Genomic DNA, 27,989 nt, shown 5'->3' with positions numbered 1-27,989 from the left:
CAAAGAAATAATTAATGTTAATATGTCCATTAAAAAGTACCAAAATGAAGAGCTCTGGAGGTAGCTGAGAGATTAAAGACTTTTTTCCCCCCAAACAAAGCTAGAAATGCATATCTGTAAACCATTCACACAGATAAATGACACCTTGGGTGTCCCTGCCCTTGCTGAGAAGGTTGTAAAGCAGACAGAAGAACAGAGAAAACAGAGAATCAGCAACAAAATGAGGCTGAAATTTAATTAGTATTCCAAGTATATTAATACAAAACTACATGCCCCCACAGCTTTTGGAAAATTACATGGTGTTTTTGTGATAATAAATAAGAACTAAGAAGAACAATACACAAAACACCATTTCTAATATTTAGTACCAACTGAGATTAGTATTCTCCATTTATGTTAGATATCTTTAAGATATTTAAGATATCTAAAACTTAAAAAACTTAAACACTGCCAATTAACATACTTTCAGCATGAGGAGCTGGCCAACTAATGTTAAAACACACAGGGGCGCCTGGGTGGCTCAGTGGGTTAAGCCTCTGCTTTTGGCTCAGGTCATGATCTCAGGGTCCTGCCCCCGCATTGGACTCTCTGCTCGGCAGGGAGCCTGCTTCTCCCTCTCTCTCTGCCTGCCTCTCTGCCTATTTGATATCTCTCTCTCTCTCTCTGTCAAATAACTAAATAAAATATTTTTTAAAAAAATTAAAACACACATCTTGCTTAAAAAAGAAACTAAACAAAGAAGAAAGCTCTACTACCCTTTAAGCACATGTAAATACAGTAAGACCCTTATCTCTACACTATAGCTATAGAAAATACACCACACTTGTAATAAATGCCAGTGATACTTTCTTATACCTATAAAGGCTTATGAAGCTGTTTTCCATATATGTTCCTTGAGAATAAAAATATGTAAATCCCTCACTCCTCTATTCCAGTCAACTTCCCCTTAATCCCTCTCTTCCTCTTCATTTCTCCTCCTTAAAATAGAAGTAAATTATACTTGGAAAATTATTATAAAACCAATATTCCCTGCTTTACACTACAACACCAACACCAACACTGGGCAAGGGCTCTTATTACCTTTACAGTGTTCTGGAACCATGCTACGAGACGTTGTAGAGAAACCTCTGTTTCACTTCTAACACTGGTGAACTCCTCTCTTTTATCACACTTCCAGTCATAAAATTTCTTAAGTATTTCTTCAGAGTTTGTCCCTTCTTTGGCCTGTCCATATACTGCCTCTAAAGAGGTTGACAGATCCTATAGAAATATATTTGTTTGTTAAAGTTTATTAACTTCATATTAGGATTCAAGCACCATATTAAAATCTGTGAGACAGAAAAGCAATATGTTGAATCCCAATCCTTAAGAATCTTATAAATAAAACTTAGAAACATTAGATATGAAAATATAAAGCTACCTAGAAGGTGATTTATTTGGATTATAATAATAAAAGTTAGACAAATAATTCCAACTAAGGAAGACACTGAATATATATATGAACTTAAAAAGCATTTTAGAAAGGACTAGAAGAGACAAGAGAGCCTAGTGGCGCTCTCTAGGAACAAAACTCTAGAAATGTCACTAAGACAAGGGGAAAACTTTTAAAAATCCTAGAAATTTTTATCACAAAACTCTAAGAAACTCTTGGAAAGACAAGATAGCTGGTGCTTAGCAATGAGCAAGTCACTGCAAAGTGGAAGAAAGCTTGTACCACAGCAAAAATAGCATGTGGGAAAAGGCAACCTTCTTCATACACCCTTCCCTCTCACACTGTAAAGCAGTAGCACAAAGCAAGAGGCAATGGACTTACACAAGTACAGTACAAGAACCTAAACGAGGCAAAAATTGATAACCTGTACAGAAAAAATGTCAGCCATCCCCTAAGCATTTTCTTTTCTTCCCTTTTCCCCTGAATACCTGGTGGCATTTACACCCAAGGGTAGTAATCCCTACAAAAGAGTAGTGGCTGAGGCAGAGGGACTGGGAGGTACACTGAAGAGTAAGATCATCTAGAATAAAAGCCTACAGGTAGTAGCTGAGCCCAAACTGTAACACTAGATGCTCTGAGAAACAACCCCATTCTATTCTCTAAACCCACCTGAAGTCTTTGAAGTTATATTCCAAGCTTTCACCCCTCCCTCGGAACCCTTTATCATCCTATCCCCTACCTACACAACAGCACAGAACCAAGATAGCTTACAGTTCTCCAAGGAAGTACGAGACCTTTGAAGGGGGTACAGAGGAGGATGAAGTGCGTGACTAACAGAAGAACTCTGAAAGGAATATAACAATCTAAGCCACCTTATAAAAAGGAAGCAAAGTCAAAGAACTCTAAATAAGCATAACAAATACTCTCAACAAAAAGAAAGAATACTGTGCAAAAGCTTTTGATCTTGATGAAGTCCCAAAAGTTCATTTTCCCTTTTGTTTCCTTTGCCTTTTGGGACATATCTTGAAAGAAGTTGCTGTGGCCGATGTCAAAGAGATTACTAAGTTCTCCTCTAGGATTTTGATAGATTCCTGCCTCAAACTGAGGTTTTTTATCCAGTTCAAGTTTATCTTTGTATATGAAAGAAATTGAAGACGACACAAAAAGATGGAAGACCATTCCATGCTCATGGATCAGAAGAATAAACATTGTTAAAATGTCTATACTGCCTAGACCAATCTGTACTTTCAATGCCATTCCGATCAAAACTCCACCGGCATTTTTCAAAGAGCTGGAACAAACCATCCTAAAATTTGTATGGAACCAGAAGAGACCCTGAATTGCTAAGGAAATGCTGAAAAAGAAAAACAAAACTGGGGGCATCACGTTGCCTGATTTGAAGCTTTACTACAAAGCTGTGATCACCAAGACAGCATGGTACTGGCACAAAAACAGACACATAGACCAGTGGAACAGAGTAGAAAGGCCAGATACGGACCCTCAACTCTATGGTCAACTAATCTTCAAGAAAGCAGGAAAAAATATACAGTGGAAAAAAGACAGTCTCTTCAATAAATGTGCTGGGAAAATTGGACAGCTATGTATAGAAGAATGAAACTCGTCCATTCTTTTACACCATGTGTTGGAGAGGATGTGGAGAAAGGGGAACCCTCTTACACTCTTGGTGGCAATGCAAGTTGGTGCAGCCACGTTGGAAAACAGTGTGGAGATTCCTTAAGAAATTAAAAATAGAACTTCCCTATGATCCTGCAATTGCACTACTGGGTATTTACCCCAAAGATACTGATGTAGTGAAAAGAAGGGCCATCTGTACCCCAATGTTCATAGCAGCAATGGCCACAGTTGCCGAACTGTGGAAAGAACCAAGATGTCCTTCAATGGACAAATGGATAAAGATATGGTCCATATATACAATGGAGTATTATGCCTCCATCAGAAAGAATGAATACCCAAATTTTGTACTGACATGGATAGAACTGGAAGAGATTATGCTGAATGAAATAAGTCAAGCAGAGAGAGTCAAGTATCATATGGTTTCACTTACTTGTGGAGCATAAGGAATAACACAGAGGACACTGGGAGATGGAGAGGGGAAGTGAGTTGGGGGAAATTGGATGGGGAGACAAACCATGAGAGACTGTGGACTCTGAGAAACAAACTGAGGGTTTTGGAGGGGAGAGGGGTTGGGGGGTTGGGTGAGCCTGGTGGTGGGTGTTATGGAGGGCATGTATTGCGTGGAGCAATGGGTGTGGCGCATAAACAATGAATGCTGGAACACTGAAAAGATATAAAATAAAATAAAATGGGAAAAAAAAGAAAGATTAAAAAAAAGAATACTGAAAACACAAGGCAAAATCAAGTACTTATAAACAACAACCAACTGAAATTATTAGGTATAAAAGAAATAATCTTTGAAATAAAGAACACAATGCATTCACTAAATGGCAAAAAGGATACAGCTAGAGAACTAATTAGTGAGCTAGATGATTAAGTCAAGAATTCCTCAGATCCCCCCAAAAAGACACAGAAAGGGATAAAAAGATAGGAAAAATAGATGAACAATTAAAATATGTAGAGGATAGAAGAAATTTAAATGTACATCTAAAAGAAGTCCCAGGATAAAAGACAAAGTAAATTGAGGACAGAGAGGGTAGGAGAGAAGAAGGGATAATATCTTAAGAAATAATTATCAAATATTCCATAGAGTTAAAGAAAAATAGAAAATCTCAGACTGAATTGACTCAGATTAAATAGAAACTTCAGGGCAAATTAGGAACAAAGTCAAGAGAAAACACTAAAGTTTTCAGTGGAGGAAAAATGTCACAGAAGAACAAAAATCAGACTGATAACTATGAGAAGAAGACAATGGATTATTATTGTCAAATTTTGAAAGAAAAATGGACTTTGAATCAAATAGTTTATAGCCAATGAAACAACTGTTTAAAGTGCTTAAATGCAATCAACTGTTTAAATGTTTAAATATACTGAGACAGGGATGCCTGGGTGGTCAGTTAGTTAAGCATCTACCTTCGGCTTGCAGGATGATCCCAGAGTCCTGGCATTGAGCCCCACGTCAGGATCCTTGCTGAGCTGGAAGTCTGCTTCTCCCCCCTGCCCCGCCCACCTGCTCATGCTGGATGGCTCACACTCTCTCTCAAATAAATAAATGGTGTTAAAATTTTCTCAAAAAAAAAAAAAAAAAAAGATATCCTGAGACACTTAATACTTTACAAAATCAACCACACAAAGACCTCTTTGAAAGTACTCTTAGAGGGGCACCTGGGTGGCTCAGTCAAATAAGCATGCAACTCTTAGTTCCGTCTCAGGCCATAATCTCATGAGTCATGACACTGAGCCCTACATCTGGCTCCAAGCTCAATGGGAGTCTGCTTGAAAACCTCTCCCTCTGCCCCTCCCTCCCTCTCTCTCTCTCTCTCTCTCTCTCAAATAAATAAATAAATATTTAAGGGAAAATGTACTTCAAGAAAATACTCCAATACACAGAGAAAACCAAAAGATATCCAACAATTTATGAAATAAGAATGAGGAAATAACTCTAATGTTTGTTATTTGAATTATCATTTACAATACCTGTAACACTCTGTGACTAAAATCCTGAACAATTGCTTAGCTGATTTTTGGGAGGGAAATACACAGAAAGAAGACATACCAAAGGCAAATGAGAATGTTCTAAGATATTAGTGGTATAATGTAGGAAAGGGGGGAAAAAAAGAAACCATGACAAACAGAAACACAAAATAATTACAGAAATAAGTTCTAATAAAACAGTAATTATAAACATACAAATCAAGCTACCCATCAAAAGATAAATTTATACATTAGATTCTTTTAAAAAATGATCCATTAGTATGTTGTCTAAGAAAGACATTCAATTTAAAATAAAGGGAGGGAGAGGTGCCTGGTGGCTTAGTAGGTTAAGCGTCTGCCTTTGGCTCAGGTCATGATCCCAGGGTCCTGGGATCAAGCCCTGCATTGGGCTCCTTGTTCAGTGGGGAGCCTTTTTCTTCCTCTCCTTCTGCTACTCCCCCTCACCCCTGCTGTGCACACACCCTCTCTCTCTGTGTCAAATAAATAAATTAAAATCTTCTAAAAAAAATAAAAAATAAGATAAAGGAAGGGAAAGAAGATAAAGCAAACAATGACCAAAAAATAGAGGCAGAAAAGGAATTTTTAAAGGAAACAATATTTTAACACCATAAAGGAAAAGTAAGGTCACATAATGGTTGAAAAGAAAACAGTTTAAAATACATAACAGGGGTGGCTGGGTGGCTCAGTCGTTAAGTGTCTGCCTTCGGCTCAGGTCATGATCCCTGAGTCCTGGGATCGAGCCTCGCATCAGGCTCCCTGCTCAGCAGGAAGCCTGCTTCTCCCACTCCCCGTGCTTCTGTTCCCTCTCTCACTGTGTGTCTCTCTCTGTCAAATAAATAAATAAAATCTTTAAAATAAATAAAATAAAATACATAACAATAATAAATACATTAACACCCAACAATACAACACTGACTTTTTTTTTAAGATTTTATTTATTCATTTGACAGAGAAAGACACAGCGAGAGGGGGAATACAAGCAGGGGAAATGAGAGAGGAAGAAACAGGCTTCCTGCTGAGCAGGGAGCCTGACACTGGGCTTGATCCCAGGACCCTGGGATCATGACCTGAACTGAAGGCAGAAGCTTAACAACTGAGCCACCCAGGTGCCCCAGCACTGACTTATTTTAACAATTAAAGAACTAGAATATATAACAAAAATATCTCAAAACTGATAAACTGATCAGATCAAAAACTAAGAAAAGATACAGAAGGTTAAGGATTAAAATAATACCTATACATCAGGACCTGCATACCAAGTACACCTGGAATATACTTTCTTTTTTAACTTATAAGGAACAGTCATAAACAATCAACCATGTACTTTAGGCCACAAAAGAAGTCTCAGTAACTGTTGAGGAAATCAGAAATCATGAACTTTAACTTCTTTGACCTCCATAATTGAAGTATAGGTTTTATTTCTTAAGTATTTGAAGAATATAGGTAAATATCAAACTACTTCACCAAAATAGAAGTTTAAAAAATATTCTGGTGACCAAGGGGAATAATATAAAGGGAAACAAACCAGATATAGCAAAAAGTCTCTTAAGATTAAACTTTAAGAAGAGTTTTTACAAAGATCTCGGTTGCAAACCTATGTTTACTAGCAGTTCATGAGAAGAAAAAAACCTTTGCAGGGTAAAGTAAAAACTGCACTATAGATAGGTACATTCTTACTACACCACGGCCCTTTTGCATGCAAAGGTTACTTCACAATTCTGGAAGAACTTATACTATACGTGGTATTATCTAAACTACATCTTCCTCCAGGCAGACAGAAAGAGACAGTGTCCAGATGTCCCTGAATATCCTTATCCCCAACTCTCTAGCAAACTTATTCCCTGCAGTCCAAAATAAGACAAGGATGCCAACTAGCACAGCCAAAATTTAACTTGTTACTAAAGATGACCAATGCAGTAAAAGTCCAAAGATATATAAAAAGTAGATGGAGAAGATGGCTATTGTTTTCAAATGATATGACCACAAAGAAAGTTCAAAGAATATTAATAGAAAAATGAGAACTAAAAGAGTTCAGGAGAGTTGCCAGAGACATCAATGTATAAAAATCAACTGTAAAAGGGCGCCTGGGTGGCTCAGTGGGTTGGGCCTCTGCCTTTAGCTCAGGTTATGACCCCAGGGTCCTGGGATCGAGCCCCACATCGGGCTCTCTGCTCAGCGGGGAGCCTGCCTCCCCCTCTCTCTCTGCCTGCCTCTCTGCCTACGTGTGATCTCTGTCTGTCAAATAAATAAATAAAATATTTTTTAAAAAATCAACAGTAAAAATAAATAAACAAATAAATAAAAATCAACAGTATTCCACTACACCACCAAAAATAACTAAGAAATGGAAAGTAATGTAATATCCACAAAAGCAACCAAAAGTATACATATCTAGAAGTTAAATGAAGAAATGCCAGAGGGCTTTTAGAGAAAAATTTTAAAACATCATTAAAGGAGACTAAAAAAAAAAATCTGAATAAATGAAGAGAAAAATGTTTCATAACACTGTCACATGTCCATTCACTCCAAATTAAAGTCATTGCAGAGATGGCAGGATAAGGCTGAAGATAAGGTTGCATAACATCCTAGAGCTACTGTACTCTAGCCCCTGATACTGGATCAGGACTCCTCTTCTAAACTCTTGACATGTGACCCTACCATATTTTCTGCTGGAATGCAACAGACAACAGGGACTCACATGCCTGCTACAGCTTCTGTCTCCATGAGTTTTCCCAGTGAATGCCGCTCTAGCAATCCTGATGTGTCTGACCATTTTACCTTATTTGCAGGACAGATATACATATATAAACATATTAAATAGATTAAAGTAGTATTTTAATCCTATTAAAAAGAAATTCGAATTCATCAAAAAGAAGAAAAATTTTTGTAGCCATCAGTACTATCTGAAGTCTCAAGGTAAATGCAAATTTCACCTCTCAAATGATAAACATATTTTAATGTATATATATATATCTTTTTAAATTCTAACCTGCAATGTTTTCAAGCGTTTATTAAGAGGTAACTCATCTACTTCCAGAATAAAAACTTCTACTGCCATGTTCAGTTTCTGTTGCACTTCATTTCTTTTGGCAATCAAAATACTCCCTTCATTCTGGAGAAAGAAAACAAAGAATAACCATCATTAATACTCCAGGTGGGTTTTTTTTATACACACTGACCTATGTAAAAAAAAAAAACTAATGTCTTAAAGTGAGTAAAATTTAACATTACATTCTCCAAACATGGTAGCTTTTAACACAAGCATCTTTCTCCTGAGATCACCAAACTAACAAAGAGCTTTCTTTCCCTTAATTAGAAATAAGGTATTTCATAATCCTACTCTTATTTTTCCCACTATATGGACAACATTGAAATTTTAGTTTTTCTTAAAGAATTATCCAAGTTCCTATTATTAATTATACACTAACTGCCTCCTGCTCCCATTCCACCTGTCAATTCCTTCAACTACTTATCCTTCGAGATTCAGTTAATCTCCACCATGGTAAAATCTCCAATTTGTCTAAGAGGCTAGGTATGGAAATAGGCATATGAGAGAGATCCATGAATTCTATGCATTATCTCTATTATTGTACTTATCAAGCTATGTTGAAACTATTTATATGTATATCCCACACCCAAGAGAATCATGTCTTAAACAAATCTGTCTCTGCTACCTATTACAGTGTCTGCCACATACACTAAAAAGCTTGAATTTTATATTCTTTTTTGTGTAAGTTCAACCAGGCCATTTTATAACTACATGCAAAAAAGAAAAGAATCTCTTCATCAAAAATGGCAATCAAATTGAGGTACTGTGCAAAATACATAAATGAAATAACACTAAGACCTAAATTAAGTTCAATAAGGGAAATAAAATGCCGGATGCCTGGATAGCTCAGTTGGTTAAGTGTCCACCTTTTGATATGAGCTCAGGTCATGGTCTCATCATGAGATCTTGCTCTGCACTAGGCATGGAACCTGCTCAAGATTCTCTCTCCCTTTCCCTCTGCCCCTCCTCACCCTCTCTTTTAAAAAAAAAAAAAAAATGGCAACTCTGAGCAGCAGTTATAACTCTGGATTTATTCAATAATACACTCTTCAGTCTATCAAATGAACTTTCAGGCAATGAAGCCCAAAATTAAATCCTGAAACGTTAGCAGTAAGCAGAAACAAATAACTCCTTTATTTTTTTTTAAAGATTTTATTTATTTGACAGAGAGACAGACAGTGAAAGAGGGAACACAAACAGGGGGAGTGGGAGAGAAAGAAGCAGGCTTCTCACTGAGCAGGGAGCCTGATGCGGCTTCACAATCCCAGGACCCTAGAATCATGACCTGAACTGAAGGCAGATGCTTAATGACTGAGCCACCCAGGTGCCCCCAAATATCTCCTTTAAAAAAAAAAAAAAACATCAAAGGAGCATCTGGCTGGCTCAGTCTGGACAGCATATGACTCTTGATCTTAGAGTCGTGAGTTCGAGCTCCACATTGGGTGTAGAGATTACTTATGTAAATAATTTTTTTTTTTTTAAATCTACTAGAGGGGCACCTGGGTGGCTCAGTCAGTTAAGTGTCTGCCTTTGGCTCAGGTCATGATCCCAGTGTCCTGGGATCCAGCCCCGCATCAGGCTCCTGCTCAGCGGGAAGTCTGCTTCTCCTTCTCCCACACCCCCTGTTTGTGTTCCCTCTCTCACTGCCTCTCTCTCTCTGTCCAATAAATTTTAAAAATTCTTAAAAAAAAATAAAAGAAATAAAAGAAAAGAAAAGACATCATGAATTACTTTAATATCGACAACACAGTTTAAATGGAAAGAGAATACACCTTGCAATCAGACATTCCTAGGTTCAAATACCGTTTTCACATTTAGAACTATTTAATCTTCAGCAATTTCCTTAAACCCTGTAGGCCTCAATTTCCTCATTTATAAAATAAGAACAAAACTGTCCATTTTAAAAGTGTAAAGAAAAAGTTTATATACTACCTAATAACATTACCTGTGTTTCATATAGATTCAAAACTCATTGCTTTTGTCACTTTTTTCTTCCGTAATCAGAAGTGATCAGTTAGGGTGTAACATGTAAAATGACACAAATATAGTCCCTTGTACAAATTTAACATTCCTGGCATTTCCAAAGACCTAGTTATTCTGTTCACTTCTCACCTACAGTCAGCTATTGCCAACTGGGAACTAGGAAGACGACTTTTGGGGTACAATCCCCAGAGGCAGAAACCATAGAAACCACCAATAATTCAGATGGAGCAACTTCAAACACAAATATGGAACTCATAGGTACTATGGAAAGTTATGATTGTGGTAAGTATCTTCATATGAAAAACAGGAGCTCTGTTCAGCTCAGTATAAACTAAAGAAAATTGTGAGAGGAAATATACTTGTACCTATGCTAATAAAGATTTCATAGGAAATAATCTGTTCTTCATAACCTCCCCTACCCACAAACAACCACCTTTCAATAATGGGTGCTTAAATAGCATTTAATAGTAAGGCAGAGTCCAATACTGCAGCATAAAACACACCACTCAGACCCCAAAACAAGATACATTAGCAGGTGTCACAACCACCATGGCTTACAAGCTTCATCCCCTTCAAAAGCCACCATCTTTTATAGGAATAGCTTCCAAAGTTCCTCAAGGATGGTATGCCCAGTTGCAGGAGCCTCCACCTGCATCTGTAGTTTAAAGTTTCTCAAGTCCAGATATAAATTACCAACTAGGGAGATTTACCTAACCAATGCCGCCTAGGAACATGACTGAAATATCATTTTATTAAATTACCAAGGAAAAGGAGAAGGAATTGACCAATGGTCAAATGTTCATGCAAAAGGGGAAAAGATTTTCTTAACACTTTATCCACAATCACCATTTATCTATTCTATCTTTTTTTAACAAGACAAGAAAATTGGGAATCAAAATATTAATATGAAGATGCTGTAAAATTTAAAGATTTCATGCAAAGTATCACTATCATATCCACAATCTTTCCCAAATGATATCCCCTTATGATCAACAAATAAAACCATGAGAGAGAAAAATTCTGGACCCACCACATTTTCACAAGTTTGTATGTTCTCCTGAGCAAGATTGTATTCTGCCCAAATTCTCTCTAATTCAGTCAAAGAAGCTGGAATAGTAAAGCACCCTTCATCTAACACTTGCATAGCATCTGAGAGGTCATTTCCAAAACGAACATTGATGTTGACACGTCTATTTAAAAACAAAAGCAAAAAGGAAAAGATTAAGAAATTTTTAAGTTGATGTGAGAAAAAGTTGCACTTAAATAATAATGGTCTAAAGTTACAACATACAATGTTGGCTATGAAGAGGTACTTGCTAAAACCTTATATAAAATCATCAATTAACTGGTATAATTCGTAATTTAAAATATATTTGATTCATGGGGCACCTGGGTGGCTCAGTTGGTCAAGCATCAGACTCTTGATTTCAGCTCACACCATGATCTTAGGGTCATGGGATGGAGCCCTGTGTTGGGCTCCACACGTGGCAGCGAGTCTGCTTGAGATTTTCATTGTCCCTCTCCCTCTGACTCAGCCCCCCTGCTTCTGCACAGAAGCATAATAAATAAATAAATAAATAAATAAATAAATAAATAAATAAATAAATCTTAGGACTATATATACACTTGAGAAAAAAATCAAATAAAACTTTATTGGAAAACTTTTACATAGAGGCCCCTGAGAAGCTCAGTTAGTTGGGATCTGCCTTCAGCTCATGAGGGTCACGATCCCAGGACCCTGGGATCCAGCCCCACATTGTGCTTTCTGCTCCGCAGGGAGCCTGCTTCTCCAGCTCCCCTGCCTGTGCCCACTCTCTGCGTCAAATAAATAAAAATAAAATCTTAAAAAAATAATAAAATAAAATAAAGGACAACTTTAAAAGTCTGATCATATCAAATAGATCTTCAATGCTGGTATACAATTAGATTTCTGAATAATTCCTTAAAAATGTTAGACTTAGCCAATGTTGCTTACCAAGACTGCAAGCACATTAGTCCTTGTACCCTATTAAGCAGACTAACACTTGTGGAGTTGAAAAAAGGAAAAAAAGGAAAAAAAAAAAAAAAAACAATTGGAGAGGCAAGCAAGCCAGCAAAAACAACAAAGTCCATCCATATTCTTTTCTCTAGTTTCTAACAAGATAGCCACCACTCAAATAGCACATTATTTCCTCAAAAATGTACTAAAATACATTGGATTATTTTGGTCCTAAATCTGTCCCATACTGTGGCAGTGTAGCCACTTAATTTCTGGTAATGCATCAAAAGTTAATTAGGCTCTAGAGGAACAAAATTACTCAAACTATCTAGAGGCTTATAAACCAGATGACAGCTGATGGATTTATAGTGGAGAATATAAATTTCCACTGAACAAAACACCAACACACAGTATTAATTCAGATGAACATCTTCTTATTGTTTCAAAGTATCTGAGAGAACGAGTAACTGATTTAAGTACTTTGTGTAGCATGAAAAGGGAATTAGGTTGTCTTGAGAACTATTTTTTCCCAGATTCCAGACAAATTATCCCTAACCAGCAATAAGATAATCTATTAATATAAAATACCTACATAAATCATATACAGAGTCTGACAAATGCTTAATAAACTCTGCACAAGGATTCCTAACCGATTTCTTCTCTCTTGATTCCATGAAGACCACTTTTCTTCTGACTGTACGAAAACCACTTTTTTCTTTCAAATCTTTAGTTTTGATATCGGCCTAAAAATAACACCAAGCAATACAAATAGGCATAGTAGTTTCCCATCAAACTACCACTTAGAACTTGTGTTGGTTTTTAATTTCATTCTCACAGATGACTTCAGAACCATATAACTCCATGTAGTAACAAAGGAATGCTGACACAAACACTATAAAATTCAGCTCAGGTTAAGTGTTTTTAGTTTCTCTTTTAAAGGCATAAAAATATAAAGATCAAGTGTCAAAGGAAAAACGATGAGTACAGAATTTAAACAAAGCACAAACTAATCAGCAATTATTTTAAATTATCTTTCTCGAGGTCCATGGGTGGCTTAGTCAGGTAAGCATCTGAATCTTGATTTCAGCTCAGGTCATGATCTCAGGGGTGAAACTGACCCCCAAGTCAGGCTCTGTGCTCAGCATGGAGTCTGCTTGAGATTCTTTCTCTCTCCCTACTTTCCCTCTGCCCCTCCCTCTGCTTGTGTACTCTCTCTATAAATAAATCTCAAAAATAAGTGAAAATTAAAATTATCCTTATCAAAAATATGCTTTTACTTACCTAATTTCTTTCAACATTTCAACCTTAGCTGCCAGATTTTCCATTCTGGTACCTACACGAGTCTTCAGAGTGCTTTCTAAGTGTTTAGTCAAATCCATGGTAATCGCTTTCTCTTGCTGCAACAAAAAACAAGCACATCCCTAGTGAATCTCAAACAAGAAACTATATTTCTACTGTCACTTAAATGCTTTTAAGGCATAAATAAAATTTTAAAGATTAAAAAATATTTGGGTACCTGGGTGGCTCTGTTGGTGAAACATGGAGCTCTTGATCTCAGGGACATGAGTTTGAGCCCCATGTTGGGCATAGAGATTACTTTTAAAAAATTGGGGGGCACCTAGGTGGTTCAGTGGGTTAAGCATCCAACTCTTTATTTTGGCTCAGGGAATGATGGGGTCATGAGCCCAAGCCCACATGGGGCTCCATGCTCAGTGTGGAGTCTGTTAGATTCTTTCTCTCCTCCCAGCCTCCCCCAACTCATGTTCTCTCAATCTTGCTCTAAAATAAATAAATAAATCCTTTGAAACAAAGTTTTCTTTTTAAATGTTAAACCACAGGACAGCTGATTTTCCTACTACTTTGGATCTGAAAAAGATAAGCTATTCCAGTCTTCTACCTTCACACAGATCACAGACTCTTTATCTTTCATTCTAATAAAAAGCCAAATAGAAAGAAATTTCATATATTTTATGTCTTAATATTAAATTTTAAAAAGATAAAGATCCCTAGAGACATGAAATGATTATCAATGACAACTTTTTTTTTTACAAAGTCCTGTGTCATTTTACATTGCAAAACAGCCAAAAACATCACTTCCATGACCCAAGCTAGATTAAACTCCCTGATTCTGAATAGTATCTCAAGTACAAATGTACCATGATTATCTAAAATAATGTATAGAGCAGTAATATCATTAAAGACCTAGCAGCTTTATTCTAATTATACTCCAAACCAGATTATTACATAAACATAGAAATTTTATTCAGCATTTGTACAACATGCTCCTTAGTCCTCACATTCTCTCCAATTCTTCAGTTAAATAAAAAGAGAGAACCAGCATATACTGAATGCTTATGCTTATTACTAGTATGATACAATCAGGTATGTTCATGTCCTTCTGCTCCCATTTGTTAAGTAGGATGACCATGAAGAATCAGTTAAATTTGTTTTTAACTGTTTATATCTACTGGAATTGTTATTATAATTATTCCAAAATAACATAAATCTAGGAAAGAGGAGTGGGAAAATAAAAAGTTTTTTTATCTTTGCAAATGTACTTAATGTTTTACAAAGATATTAAACAAATCTTCAATACAAATTACTAACGAATTATATGTGTAAGAAAACTATAAAATACTGAGGTAAAGAATCATTTAGATCTAAAAGAATTGTGAAATTAAACTGGTTCTCAAGGTTATTATTAGTCAACTTGTATTTAAAAAAAAAAAAACAAAATAGTATGGTTTTTAAGACAAAGAACCAATAAGACAACAGATGGCAAATTCAAACCCAACCACATCAATAATTACAATAAATGAAACTAGATTAACACTCCAATTAAAAGATAGGAGATTATAAATCTGGATAAAAAGGCTTAGATTCAACTATATATTGCTCATAAGACATACTTATTAGATATAAAGAGACAGATAAAAATTAAAGGATGGAAAAGATATACCACGCAAACATGGCTACCTTAATATCAGGCAATGTGGACTTCAATGCAGGGAGCATTCCCAGCAATAAACAGGGATAATGCATAAAGATGATTCAGGAAGACATTATTCTAAATGTGTATCCAACTAATAACAAAGTCTCAAATTCACCAAGTAAAACTTAACAGAAAAAAGGAAGAAACAGAGAAAACCACAATAATATCTGGAGATTTCAACACTCCTCTCTGGGAACTGATAGAACAAGTAGACAGAAAAATCTGTCCAAATACAAAAGACTTCAACAATACTCTCAGCTCATTTGATTTTATGTACAAAACACTCTACCACACAACTGTAGAATAGACACAATTTTTTAAAGTACATGGGAACACTTTCAAAGTCAAAATCATATGCTGGGTAAAAGCAAATCACAATAAATTTAAAAGAAGTGAAACCAAAGAAAGTATGCTCCCTAATAAAAAGAGATTAACTAAAACTCAGTAACAAAAATATACTGGGGGAAAAAAAAATCTCCAAATATCTGAAAATTAGACAATATACTTCTAAATAACTCATGATTCAAAAAACAAAAAATCACAGAATTTTAAAAATATGTTTAATTAAGAAAAACAAAATATCAAAATCTGTGGCCTACAGATAAAGCAGTACTTAAAAAGAAGTATCTTGAGGGGTGGTTGGGTGGCTCAGTGGCTTAAGCCTCTACCTTCCACTCAGGTCATGATCTCAGGGTCCTGGGATCCAGCCCCATATTGGGCTCTCTGCTCAGTGGGGAGCCTGTTTCCTACCCCCTCTGCCTGCCTCTCTGCCTACTTGTGATCTCTCTGTCAAATAAATAAATAAAATCTTTTTAAAAAATTATCTTTAAACGTTCTAAAGAACAAAAGATTAAAAACGATATGAATTTCCATCTGAAGAAGATAGAAGGGCAAATTAAAGAGGAAAGAAGGCAATCGTAAAGTAAAAAAAAAAAATCAATTAATAAAATAAAAAAGAAATAAATTTTTAAAACCAACAAATATAGAAATCAGTACTTTGAAAGCATTAAAAACTTCAGGTTTCTGGTCCAGCATGCAAAAAGCCTGGAAGTCACTACACCATCCTAACAACAAATAAAAAGCTGAACAAACTGAAAAAATCAACAAGCCTTCTTAGATCTTTAAGAAAGATGAGGTCATATCACCACTGCTATTCAACATAGTACTAGAAGTCCTAGCCTCAGCAATCAGACAACAAAAAGAAATTAAAGGCATCCAAATAGGCAAAGAAGAAGTCAAACTATCACTCTCTGAAGATGATATGATACTATATGTGGAAAACCCAAAAGACTCCACTCCAAATCTGCTAGAACTTGTACAGGAATTCAGTAAAGTGTCAGGATATAAAATCAATGCACAGAAATCAGTTGCATTTCTCTACACCAACAACAAGACAGAAGAAAGAGAAATTAAGGAGTCAATCCCATTTACAATTGCACCCAAAACCATAAGATACCTAGGAATAAACCTAACCAAAGAGGCTAAGAATCTATACTCAGAAAACTATAAAGTACTCATGAAAGAAATTGAGGAAGACATAAAGAAATGGAAAAATATTCCATGCTCATGGATTGGAAGAACAAATATTGTGAAAATGTCTATGCTACCTAAAGCAATCTACACATTTAATGCAATCCCTATCAAAATACCATCCATTTTTTCCAAAGAAATGGAACAAATAATCCTAAAATTTATATGGAACCAGAAAAGACCTCGAATAGCCAAAGGAATATTGAAAAATAAAGCCAAAGTTGGTGGCATCACAATTCCAGACTTCAAACTCTATTACACAGCTGTCATCATCAAGACAGTATGGTACTGGCACAAAAAAAGACACATAGATCAATGGAACAGAATAGAGAGCCCAGAAATAGACCCTCAACTCTATGGTCAACTAATCTTTGACAAAGCAGGAAAGAATGTCCAATGGAAAAAAGACAGCCTCTTCAATAAATGGTGTTGGGAAAATTACACAGTCACATGCAGAAAAATGAAATTGGACCATTTCCTTACACCACACACGAAAACAGACTCAAAATGGATGAAGGACCTCAATGTGAGAAAAGAATCCATCAAAATCCTTGAGGAGAACACAGGCAGCAACCTCTTCAACCTCAGTCACAGCAACTTCTTCCTAGGAACATAGCCAAAGGCAAGGGAAGCAACGGCAAAAATGAACTATTGGGACTTCATCAAGATCAAAAGCTTTTGCACAGCAAAGGAAACAGTTAACAAAACCAAAAGACAACTGACAGAATGGGAGAAGATAATTGCAAATGACATATCAAATAAAGGGCTAGTATCCAAAATCTATAAAGAGCTTAGCAAACTCAACACCCAGGAACAAATAATCCAATCAAGAAATGGGCAGAAGACATGAACAGACATTTCTGCAAAGAAGACATACAGATGGCTAAGAGACACATGAAAAAGTGCTCCACATCACTCGGTGTCAGGGAAATATAAATCAAAACCACAATGAGATACCACCTCACACCAGTCAGAATGGCTAAAATTAACAAGTCAGGAAATGACAGATATTGGCAAGGATGGAGAGAAAGGGGAACTCTCCTACACTGTTGGTGGAAATGCAAGCTGGTGCAACCACTCTGGAAAACAGCATGCAGGTTCTTCAAAAAGCTGAAAATAGAGCTACCTTACGACCCAGCAATTGCACTATCGGGTATTTACCCTAAAGATACAAACGTAGTGATCTGAAGGGGCATGTGCACCCGAATGTTTATAGCAGCAATGTCCACAATAGCCAAACTATGGAAAGAACCTAGATGTCCATCAACAGATGAATGGATAAAGAAAATGTGGTATATATCTACAATGAAGGACTATGCAGCCATCAAAAGAAATGAAATCTTGCCATTTGCGACAATGTGGATGGAACTAGAGGGTATTATGCTTAGCGAAATAAGTCAATCGGACAAAGACAACTATCATATGATCTCCCTGATATGAGGAAGTGGAGATGCAATGTTGGGGGTCTGGGGGGTAGGAGAAGAATAAAGGAAACAAGATGGGATCGGGAGGGAGACAAACCATAAGGGATTCTTAATGTCATAAAACAAACTGAGGGGGACCGGGGGTAGGGGGTAGGGAGATGGTGGGTGGGGTTATGGACATTGGGGAGGGTATGTGCTATGGTGAGTGCTGTGAAGTGTGTAAACCTGGCAATTCACAGATCTGTACCCCTGGGGCTAATAATACATTATGTGTTTATAAAAAAATAAAAATAAAAAATAAAATAAAATAAAAAAGAAAGAAAGATGAGGTCACAGGACAAACTACTGCCCCCAAAACTGGAGAGTCTGGGAAACAAAAGCCATTCACAACTTACAAGGAGCAGCAACCTCTGAGGGAACCAGTCTCAAATACGTAAACCTCAAATTCAAATGACAACTGCTGAAGACTCACTGTGAACAACTCAGTTAAAATTCCAGGCAGACCCGGTCACCAGGATGCCTCCAGTTTTATGAGTTTTACCCCCAGGATCTCTACCATGTTCTCACAGAGAAATAAAAGAGAAAAATCCCCTCCAGCTTCCAAAAGGGAAAGGGGAAAAGGAAAGGAAACATTTTACACCAGAGTATTCTGTTCTTAACAAGATCTGACCTCAGGGAAACTATATACTTTTTAAGATTTTATTTATTTATTTGACAGAAAGAGAGAGAGAGAAAGAGAGGGTGTGTGCATAAGGAAAGGCAGAAAGGGAGAATATATACTAAAAGACAAAAAAACACACTTGGAAAAGACAAATCAAGAATCAGACTCAAACATGGCATGGATAGATGCTCAAACTCTCAGACCAGAAATTTTAAACATGACATGATTAATATGCTAAGGGCTCTAGTACGTAAGTAAGTAGACAGCATGCAAGAACAGATGGACAATGAGAGATCAAAAACACTAGAGCAGAAATGAACAAGTTTGATGCACTTATCAGTAGATGGGATATGGCTGAGGAAAAAATCTCTGTAATCCAAGTTACGTGAATGCCTATACCCACAAAAAGACCCATACAAAAATATTCACAATGACTTTACTCATAACAACTAAAAACCAGAAACAAACACCCTAAATACAAACTGTGGTATATTGCTACAATGGACTACTACTCAGTAATAAAAATGAACAAACTTATAATATACACAACACAGATAAATGTCACAACAATTATGTTCAGTGAACGAAGCCAAACACAAAAGAACACATATCAGAGGATTCCTTTTATGAAGTACAGGACCAGGAAAACTAAACTATAGTGATATAAATCAGAATAGTGGTTGCCTTGAGTGGGAGGAAAAGTGGTTAGACTGCTGGGAGGCAACAAGGAACTTTCCAAAGTGCAAATGAGCATTTTATATCTTGAGTAGGTAAAGTAGATGGCCTGTGATCCATTTATACTCTTCACGGAAGAGGACAGGGGAACACCCCCAGAGAAAAAAAATAAAAGGCAGGTGACTAATCTCCTTTTGAACTAGACCTCTAAAGAAACAGATCGTATTCTAAGAAGAGACCTTATCTCTGAAATGCCCATCCTTAGGAGGATGTCCCCAGATAAAAGGTTAGTTACGGAGCGCCTGGGTAGCTCAGTTGGTTAAATATCCAGACTCTTGATTTTGGCTCAGGACATGATCTCAGAGTTGTGAGACTGGGCTCTGTGCTCAGCAGGGAGTCTTCTTGGATTCTCCCCTCTCCCCCAGCCTAGAGCACGCTCTCCCTCTCTCTCTCTAAAATAAATAAATAAACCTTTAAAAATACAAACAAGAGGTTATAACGGACAGTACCCAGATTTATGGATTTATGAGGCAGAGCTCCCTGGAGAATGCCACATATAGATTTAAAGGCTGAAAACTGAGTTCAATTATCAATGATCAATGATTTAATCAATCTGACCTAATGAAAGCTTCATTTAAAACAAAACATAACACAACACAACAAAACAAAACCCTCCAAATAAGTAGGTTTTAGGGAGCTTCCAGATTGGTGAACAAATCCATGTACTGGTAGAGTGGTAGGCTAAGATACCCGCAGTTCCCCTACTCCACCTTTCACTCCCATGATAACTTCCTCTATGCATCTCTTCCTTTTATTTGGTTGTTCCTGCGTTATATCCTTTATAATAAAATTGTAAGCATAAGTATAGCACTTTCCTGAGTTCTTGAGTTGTTTTAGTGAATTACTGAACAAGGGAGTAGGGATCATAGGAGCTCTCAAATTTACAGGCAGAAGTGTAGGTAGCCTGGGAACCTGATGATGGCTGGAATCTGAAGTGGAAGAAGTCTTATGGGACTGAGTCCTTAACTTGTGGGGTCTGTGCCAACTCCTGGTATTTAGTATCACAAATGAATTGTGGGACATCCAGTCGGTAATGGTGCATTGGAGAAACAGTGTTAGGGTGGCACATTTAGGGTAAGAAAAAACTCACACATTTGAAAAATAGACAATATTCTTGGGGGGGGGAGTAAATGCCCTGAATCCAAGCAACCTTGAGAGCTAACTACCATAAAAGGAAATATATGCAGACAAAGGAGCCTCTTGAGCAACACAAGGATGTAGATTAAGCAATTTAAGAGATTTATCATCCAAAATGCAATGCACAGGCCTAAACTAGGATCCCAACTGGAAGAAGCTAAGGGACAATCATAGAACAATCCAGGAAATCTGAACACTGGATATTAAAAGATATTAAGGAATTATTGTTAATTTTTAAGTATGAATAATATCACAGTTGTCTTTTTTAAAGTTATTTTCTAGTAGAAGCAGACACTAACTAAAACATATACAGTAGAATATTATCAATGGGATTTGTTTTAAAATAACTCTGGGGCACCAGGGTGGCTTAACTGGTGAAGAGTGTGCCTTCAGCTCAGATCAATGATCCCAGGGTCCTGGAATTAAGCCCTGCATCAGGATCTCTGCTCAGTGGAGAGTCTCCTTCTCCCACCCCCTCTGCCCCTGCTCATGTGTGCACACGCTCTCTCTCTCTCTCTCTCACTCTCTCTCTCTCAAACAAATAAATAAAAAAATTTCTTAAAATGAAATAAAATAAAATAACTCAGGAGGTACAGTTTTTTGTTTTCTTTAAAAAAGACTGCCCTTGTGCCTAGTAATTGTAAAAACCGGGTGATGAATACACTAGGTTAATTATTCAACTCTCTCTCCTTCTGGAATGTATGAAATTTCCCACGGTTAAAAGCTTTTAAAAGAACATAAAAGGAAATGTAAATGAGAAATTATTAATCTTTCAAACATTCAATGAAATCCAAAGATGATTAGTTTGGAGTATAAGAAAAAATTTCATCTGTAAACAAATATAAAGGAGAAAAGAGGGAGGATAGGAGAGAAAGGGAAGAAAACAAAAAGTGCCAGCAAATTAAGCAAAGAAGAGCAGATGAGTATACAGATCACCCAGATGGTCATTCTTTTCCTTATACCAGTGAACATACCATACCTGCAGCTCCTGGGCAGTCTGTTCTACTTTGGATTCTAGAGCTTTATAACTTTCAAGAAGAACCTCCTTCTCGTTTTTAAGCCTTTCATTTTCTTCAATCAGTTTCTGGTCCTGCTTAATTTTTGCCAGGCTGACATTAGATCCTAAATTAAAGTCTCCAATAGTCAAATTTTCCCTATTAAAAACAAATTCACTTATTTTAAAAACCAAACTGTGTTAAGATTGACAGAGATCATAAATCTAAACCAAATCATCTTGAGAATATATCTTAAGTTAATTTTGAAAACTAATTTAAAATCTTTATCTAGTTCAACATTTAAAAATATTTTAATGCAAACTAGTTTTCATAAAATTATACTTCAAAAACAATGCTGCCAACACTCAAATATATTCCAACTTATAGCAATATCAATTCCAGCAAATACAGTAAAAAGGATTCATTATCAGTTTCTTCCAATTTCTCCTCCCCATCAACTCCACTCTATTTGACAGTTTTGCTTCTACAATCCCAAAAACAGCTACATAACCCAAGACATGGCATCATGGCTTGGATCATGATACAGAAGTTTATAAATGGTTTGGTACTTAGAAACATTAAACATGGCTTTCTGCTTCAAATTTATAATTCAAGATTGTCTGAAAGGTGAATTCCCTTTGTAATAATCAAATTCCACCATAATAAGTTATCACAGGAAGAACAAAGAGTTTCTCTTTTGTTAAAAAGGAAAGTTAATTCCCTAAAACTCATTAAAATATTCTTAAAGCAATAGGAAAACTTCAAAGTTTATCTGAAATTCTGGCTGTGCCTGGATAATTCAGATTTAGGAGTATATTTATATTTTTGGTAAACATATTCAGAAGAATTAATATGAAGAGCTGGCATGTGAACTTTAAATAACAGGAATAATTTTTCTTTCAAAATGGCTCTTATGAAAAATTCCTACAAAAGCAGAGAGGAAAACACATTTAAGAAAAATAGAAATGAGTATCATCCCTCAAAATCACTGACATAGATGAGGATTCCAAAAACATAAAGCTTGACTTCTACTATGACAAGAGCTTTACCAAGAATTAGAAACTAGTTGACTGAAAACCCCACGACAGTCTTACTTTGGAAATGTCACATGATTTCCTGCATCATTTTCATTCTTCGAGTCAAGAGTCATCCTCCCACTTAAGCGCCCCTTTGGCCGGGTGAAGGCTGACTGGTTTGATCTATGCCCCCATGAGGGAATAGGGCTTTTGAGGTTCCTGAGGACAAGCTGACCAGGATCTGATTTTTTTTCCTCACAGGTGTTACTGCTGGAAGTGAGTTTGCATTTCTCTGCAAATCCTTTCTTAGCCACCTCCTCCCCTATATCCACACTGCCATACTCAGCCTGAGCAATAACTGTTCCATCTTGATAGGTTGCTTTAATTCTCATTTTTATCTCCTTTTCAAAAATCAAGCTCCCCAAAAAGGTTCTGCCCTAAGAAAGATGGGAGAGAAAAAAAGATGTAAACCAACTACGCCAACATGTCTTTCTTCACTTATTTTGTTTCTACCCAGTTTTTCAAACAATCATACTTCTTCATTCTGAAAACTCTTACCTTGTTATTGGCTATAAGCAAATATACTTCTCCATGTGTATGAATATATTCTAATTACACATTTAGAGGAGAAATCTTCCTTTCCAGAAGTAAAGTTAATACCTGTATAGGCAGCCATATCCATAAATTTTAAAATGTGTACCAATTAAATACCCTAGAATAACTGTTTTAAACCAAGCAGAGAGTGTTGACCATTTTTGGTCCCAATGAAATGAAAGTATAGGAAAGTATAGGAGTATAGCACATAAAAATGAATTCTGGTATCTAAAAAAAGACTCAAATTCAACAAAACTTTAAAAATAGCTTTATAGGAGCACCGGGGTGGCTCAGTTGGTTAAGCATCTGCCTTCAACTCAGGTCATGATCCCAGGTTCCTGGGATTAAGCCCCATGTCGGGCTCCCTGCTCAGTGGGGAGCCTGCCTCTCCCTCTCCTGCTTGTGCTTGTTCTGTGTGTGTGTGTGTGTGTGTGTGTGTGTATCAAATACATAAATAAAATCTTTAAAAAATAAATAAATAAAAATTAAAAAATAAAAATAGTTTTACAGGCAGAATTAGGTACTCTGGTGAGGAGCACCTGGCTGGCTCTTGATCTCAGAGTTTTGGGTTTGAGCCCCATGCTGGGGGCTTAAAAACAAAATCTTAAAAAAAAAAAAAAAAAAAGAGTTAGGTACTCTGGTTTTACAGTAAGACAGGATTAGAAGAGAAAAAAACAAGCAGGAAACCATATCAATGATAATCCAGGTACTAAGAGCATAAAGACCAAACTAGGGGTGCCTGGGTGGTTCAGTCAGTTAAGTGTCCACCTTCTGCTCAGGTCATGATCCCAGGATCCTGGGATCCAGCCCCATGAGCCCCACAGCAGTCTCCCTACTGAGCCTACTTCTCCCTCTCCCTCTGTCCCTCCCTACCCATGCTCAAGTTCTCTCTCTCTGTCTCTCAAATAAATATTTTTTTTAAAGAGACCAAACTAAAAATTAGCAAGTACACAAGCTGACTACATTTAAATAAAAAAGAGGAGGAAGAAAGGGAAGAGAGAAAAAAGAGGATAAAGAAAAAATTTCAAGGTCCAAAGAAGAGGAGGAGGAAGAACAGAAAGAAAAAAAAAATTCAAGGTCCAAGAAACTAAATAACATTGGTAAGGAGTAATTATATTCTCTTTTTTTAACTATACAGTACTATAAAGTATAGAAATGAGACTTACATAGGAGCTCTTAACTTTTTCTATGCCATGGGCTCCTTTAATCAGGCTGGTAAAACTTTTAGAATCCTTCTCAGAAAAATGTTTTTTAAATGCATAAAATAGGGGTGCCTGGGTGGCTCAGTCAGTTAAGCATCTGCCTTCATTTAGCTCATGTCATGATCTCAGGGTCCTGGGATCGAGCCCGCATCAGCTCCTTGCTCAATGGTAGCCTAGTTCTCCCTCTTCCTCTGCCCCTCCCCAGCCCTTGCTTGTGTTCTAAGAAATGAACAAAAAACTTAAATAAATAAATGAAATGAAAAATACACAGAATTACAAAGAAAATTATTTCACTGTGATACATTTTAACCCCAAGTTAAGAACCCCTGGACCTAGAAGGGTACATCTGTAAGAGCAGAAGGCAAACTGTAAATGCTCATCATTAACCATTCAAAAATATATATATTTTTTTAATCCACAAACCAAAATGCATAGTATTTTAAGTTTACAAAAACACAGGCTTTATAAATCTTTCAAGTCATAAAATTCCTAAACACACACATCTTAAGCACATGGAGGCTTGAATTTACCAAGAATACCAATGTAGATAGTAAAGATGGTTCAGAAGGCATCACCAACAAATGAGATCAAGCAAGCAAAGCTAACAAACTCAAAATACAATTCATAGAAATAGATCAGGTTAAGATTTTGATCAATCAGAATCTGGTTTTGGGTTAACCTCTTTCAAACAAAAACCTTTGGTTTCAACTGATGTGACATTGTTGGGGTTTGGGAGCAAACCATCAAGAAAGAACTTTTGAGATGTCTTCAGTGCAAAAAGATGGTTTATTAAAGCACAGGGACAAGATCTGTGGGCAGAAAGAGCTGCACTGGGGTCATGAGGAGTGGCCCATTTTATACTTTCAAATTGGGAGGGGGTCAGGGAAAGCGCAAGTGTCTAAGGATTTGGAAGAAAAGTCTCCAGGACCTTGAGGGGCTAGCTGTTGTTAGGAAAAGGTCATTTGCTACTGTCTAGTAAAAACTTAGTCATGAGACCCTTCAGATGTCTATCAGTGTGCCATACTCTTGGAGGATGATTGCTAACAGATATCTTGGGAAGAACAGGTGGGTTGAGATAAAGGAAGTTTCCAAAGGAATTTTTACATGTTAAAGGAGACTTACAGGAGGTCAGACTAAAAACATGGAGGCAGCTGAGTTCCTAGAAGGACACTCTGCCTGTCTCAAGGACTTGTCAATGGCTGTAAATTTTAAAGAAATTTAATTTTTTTCCCTTTGCCTTTGTTCACACCATCACCTTTATGCTGAAAGTCTATCTAAAATCAAGTACAACTTCTACTCCTAACCAATGTTAATAGAAATGAAAATGTCTGAAAATTATTGCTGGAATATATAAAATTCTTAATATTTTGAGAAACTCTGTCTTTGGGCAACATATGGATTTAGATGGAAATAATCTACTTTCTACAAGAGTTCTAATTACCTAAAGCTGAATGCACTAAAGGTATACTACTCCCTGCTTAAAATGTTATGCAAAAATCTAATATTTTAGACTTTTCCTTGAAGTCAAATTCCATTTAAGTTATGATCACCAATCACATTTAGTTGTTCAACAAAATTCTCCCTGAATTATACATAATCAGAAAAACAAAATCCTAAACTTGGAATAAAATCTAAGTTCTCTTAAATTCTAATTAACAAAAAGAATGACCAAGTAGATAATACATGGGTTTTTTAATATTATACTTTACCATAAAAATATATATTCTAGGGGCGCCTGGGTGGCTCAGTGGGTTAAAGCCTCTGCCTTCAGCTCAGGTCATGATCCCAGGGTCCTGGGATTGAGCCCCACATCGGGCTCTCTGCTCAGCAGGGAGTCTGCTTCCTCCTTTCTCTCTGCCTGCCTCTCTGCCTACTTGTGATCTCTGTCTGTCAAATAAATTAATAAAATCTTTAAATATATATATATATATTCTATGTATTCTTTTCTTAAATGTCAAATATTTAATTTGTATGTTGAGAAATGTATTATGGTTCTCATTAAATCTTGCATGCCAGAAAGAGAGATCTATTTATTTTTAAAATGTAGGTATTTAAAAGGCTTAAATAAGATTTATCTTTTAAATAAATCTGATCATTGTCTTAGAACACAGAGCTTTCAATGATTAAAAAATGATGATGCTGGGCGCCTGGGTGGCTCAGTGGATTAAGCCCCTGCCTGCGGCTCAGGGCATGGTCCCAGGGTCCTGGGATCGAGCCCCACAACGGGTTCTCTGCTCAGTGGGGAGCCTGCTTCCCCCGCCCCTCTGCCTGCTTCTGCGCCTACCTGTGATCTCTCTCTCTTTCTCTGTCAAATAAATAAATAAAAATAAAATTTTCTTTTAAAAAAATGATGATGCCATTTTTCTAAGACATATCTCATTGTGTTTCCCAAACTGGTAAGCTTTATTCAAAACCAAGAAAGCATCACTTGCTTGCTATTTTAGTCTACCTAATCTTATCTGGATATATTAGAAAACAGGTTAAAATGTCTTTAATCTGTTAAACCCAAATTCCAATCTCTAGTCTCATTCCCTGATTCTACATAAAATTTTTACAATAAGGAATACATTTAGGTCATAAAACTTCATGTGATCTTCAGCATTTGTAACCACTATTCAGAGTATCAATTTCAACTGTGCTATATAACATGGGTATGAAAGTGTTGGTTTAAAATGTACTGAAGGTATTTTAGCGCCTAGGTCACCCTCTGAGAGTGTCTCTCTCTCTCTCTTTTAAACTAAATCCCTACTATTCATTCATTTGTTCAAATGCTAGATAAACTGGATGCTCATTTAACACCTAACAGGCAAGATTGAGGAGATCCAGAATAGAAAAATGAATAAAATATTGTCTCTACTTAAACAATCTTATCTCTACAAGCTCACTATCTTGTGGGGGAGGGAAAAAATGCAACTCTACATGCCTTATACACTGCATGACTGAAACAGCTACAGGAGAATGGATGGTGGGTATTAGCGAAGACTTTATATAGGAAATTATATTTAAGCCTTGAGCTGAGAATTAATGGCTACATGGGCTTTCTAAGCAGAGATATTCAAGAGTAACTATTTTTTCCAGAAAATATTCAGTTTGCTAATAGTCTTTTTACTGAACTTAAGCATGCAAATACAAATAGTACCACCACTAAAGAATCTATGAAAATTAAAAACATTCCCAATAACTAAAATTTACGCCTCAGTTCCAAAACTAACTTTTAAAAATGACCTTTTATTCTTGATTCATACTTGTTTCAATCAACGTAAATGTTATATCATCTTACCATGAGAAGAGCAACAGACCTGAGTTCCAGCCCTTACTCAGCAGTAAGTACCTTTATTACTTTAAATAATTAGTCATCTAATTGTTCTAGACCCAATTTCTTTATTTATAAAATAACAAGGTGAGAACAGGGGAATTCGAAGGTCAGTAAGTTTAACATTCTAGGGTTCTAGGCATACAAGAAATTTAAAACAATCCTCTACCTTGGTCAAAACATCTAGATTAAAAAAAAAAAACATAAAAAACTTCAGATTTTAAACCAGAAATTTAGGGATATAATTTTACAATAATAGCTATGCTTTCTATACTTATGAAGGTCTGAGTCCTAAGTACAGAAATGTTTCTTATAGGC

The 27,989-nt window shown here is 36.4% G+C and overlaps 1 protein-coding gene across 1 annotated transcript in view; it reads right to left on the bottom strand.

Annotated features, from left to right (window-relative positions):
* The window catches only part of STK31 (serine/threonine kinase 31), a gene marked incomplete at both ends in the record, with an annotated part of 98,441 nt that overhangs the window by 45,851 nt on the left and 24,601 nt on the right, over positions 1 to 27,989 (bottom strand). The window contains 6 exon segments of the mRNA XM_080818725.1: positions 1,081 to 1,260; positions 8,052 to 8,174; positions 11,125 to 11,284; positions 13,354 to 13,469; positions 21,531 to 21,705; positions 22,641 to 22,999. Coding sequence (XP_080674851.1) covers positions 1,081 to 1,260; positions 8,052 to 8,174; positions 11,125 to 11,284; positions 13,354 to 13,469; positions 21,531 to 21,705; positions 22,641 to 22,999 — 1,113 coding nt within the window.

The sequence above is a fragment of the Martes martes genome, assembly GCF_963455335.1.
Source record: "Martes martes genome assembly, chromosome: 11".
In the NCBI taxonomy this organism is placed as follows: Eukaryota; Metazoa; Chordata; class Mammalia; order Carnivora; family Mustelidae; genus Martes; species Martes martes.
This window is presented reverse-complemented; position numbering and strand designations above follow the sequence as displayed.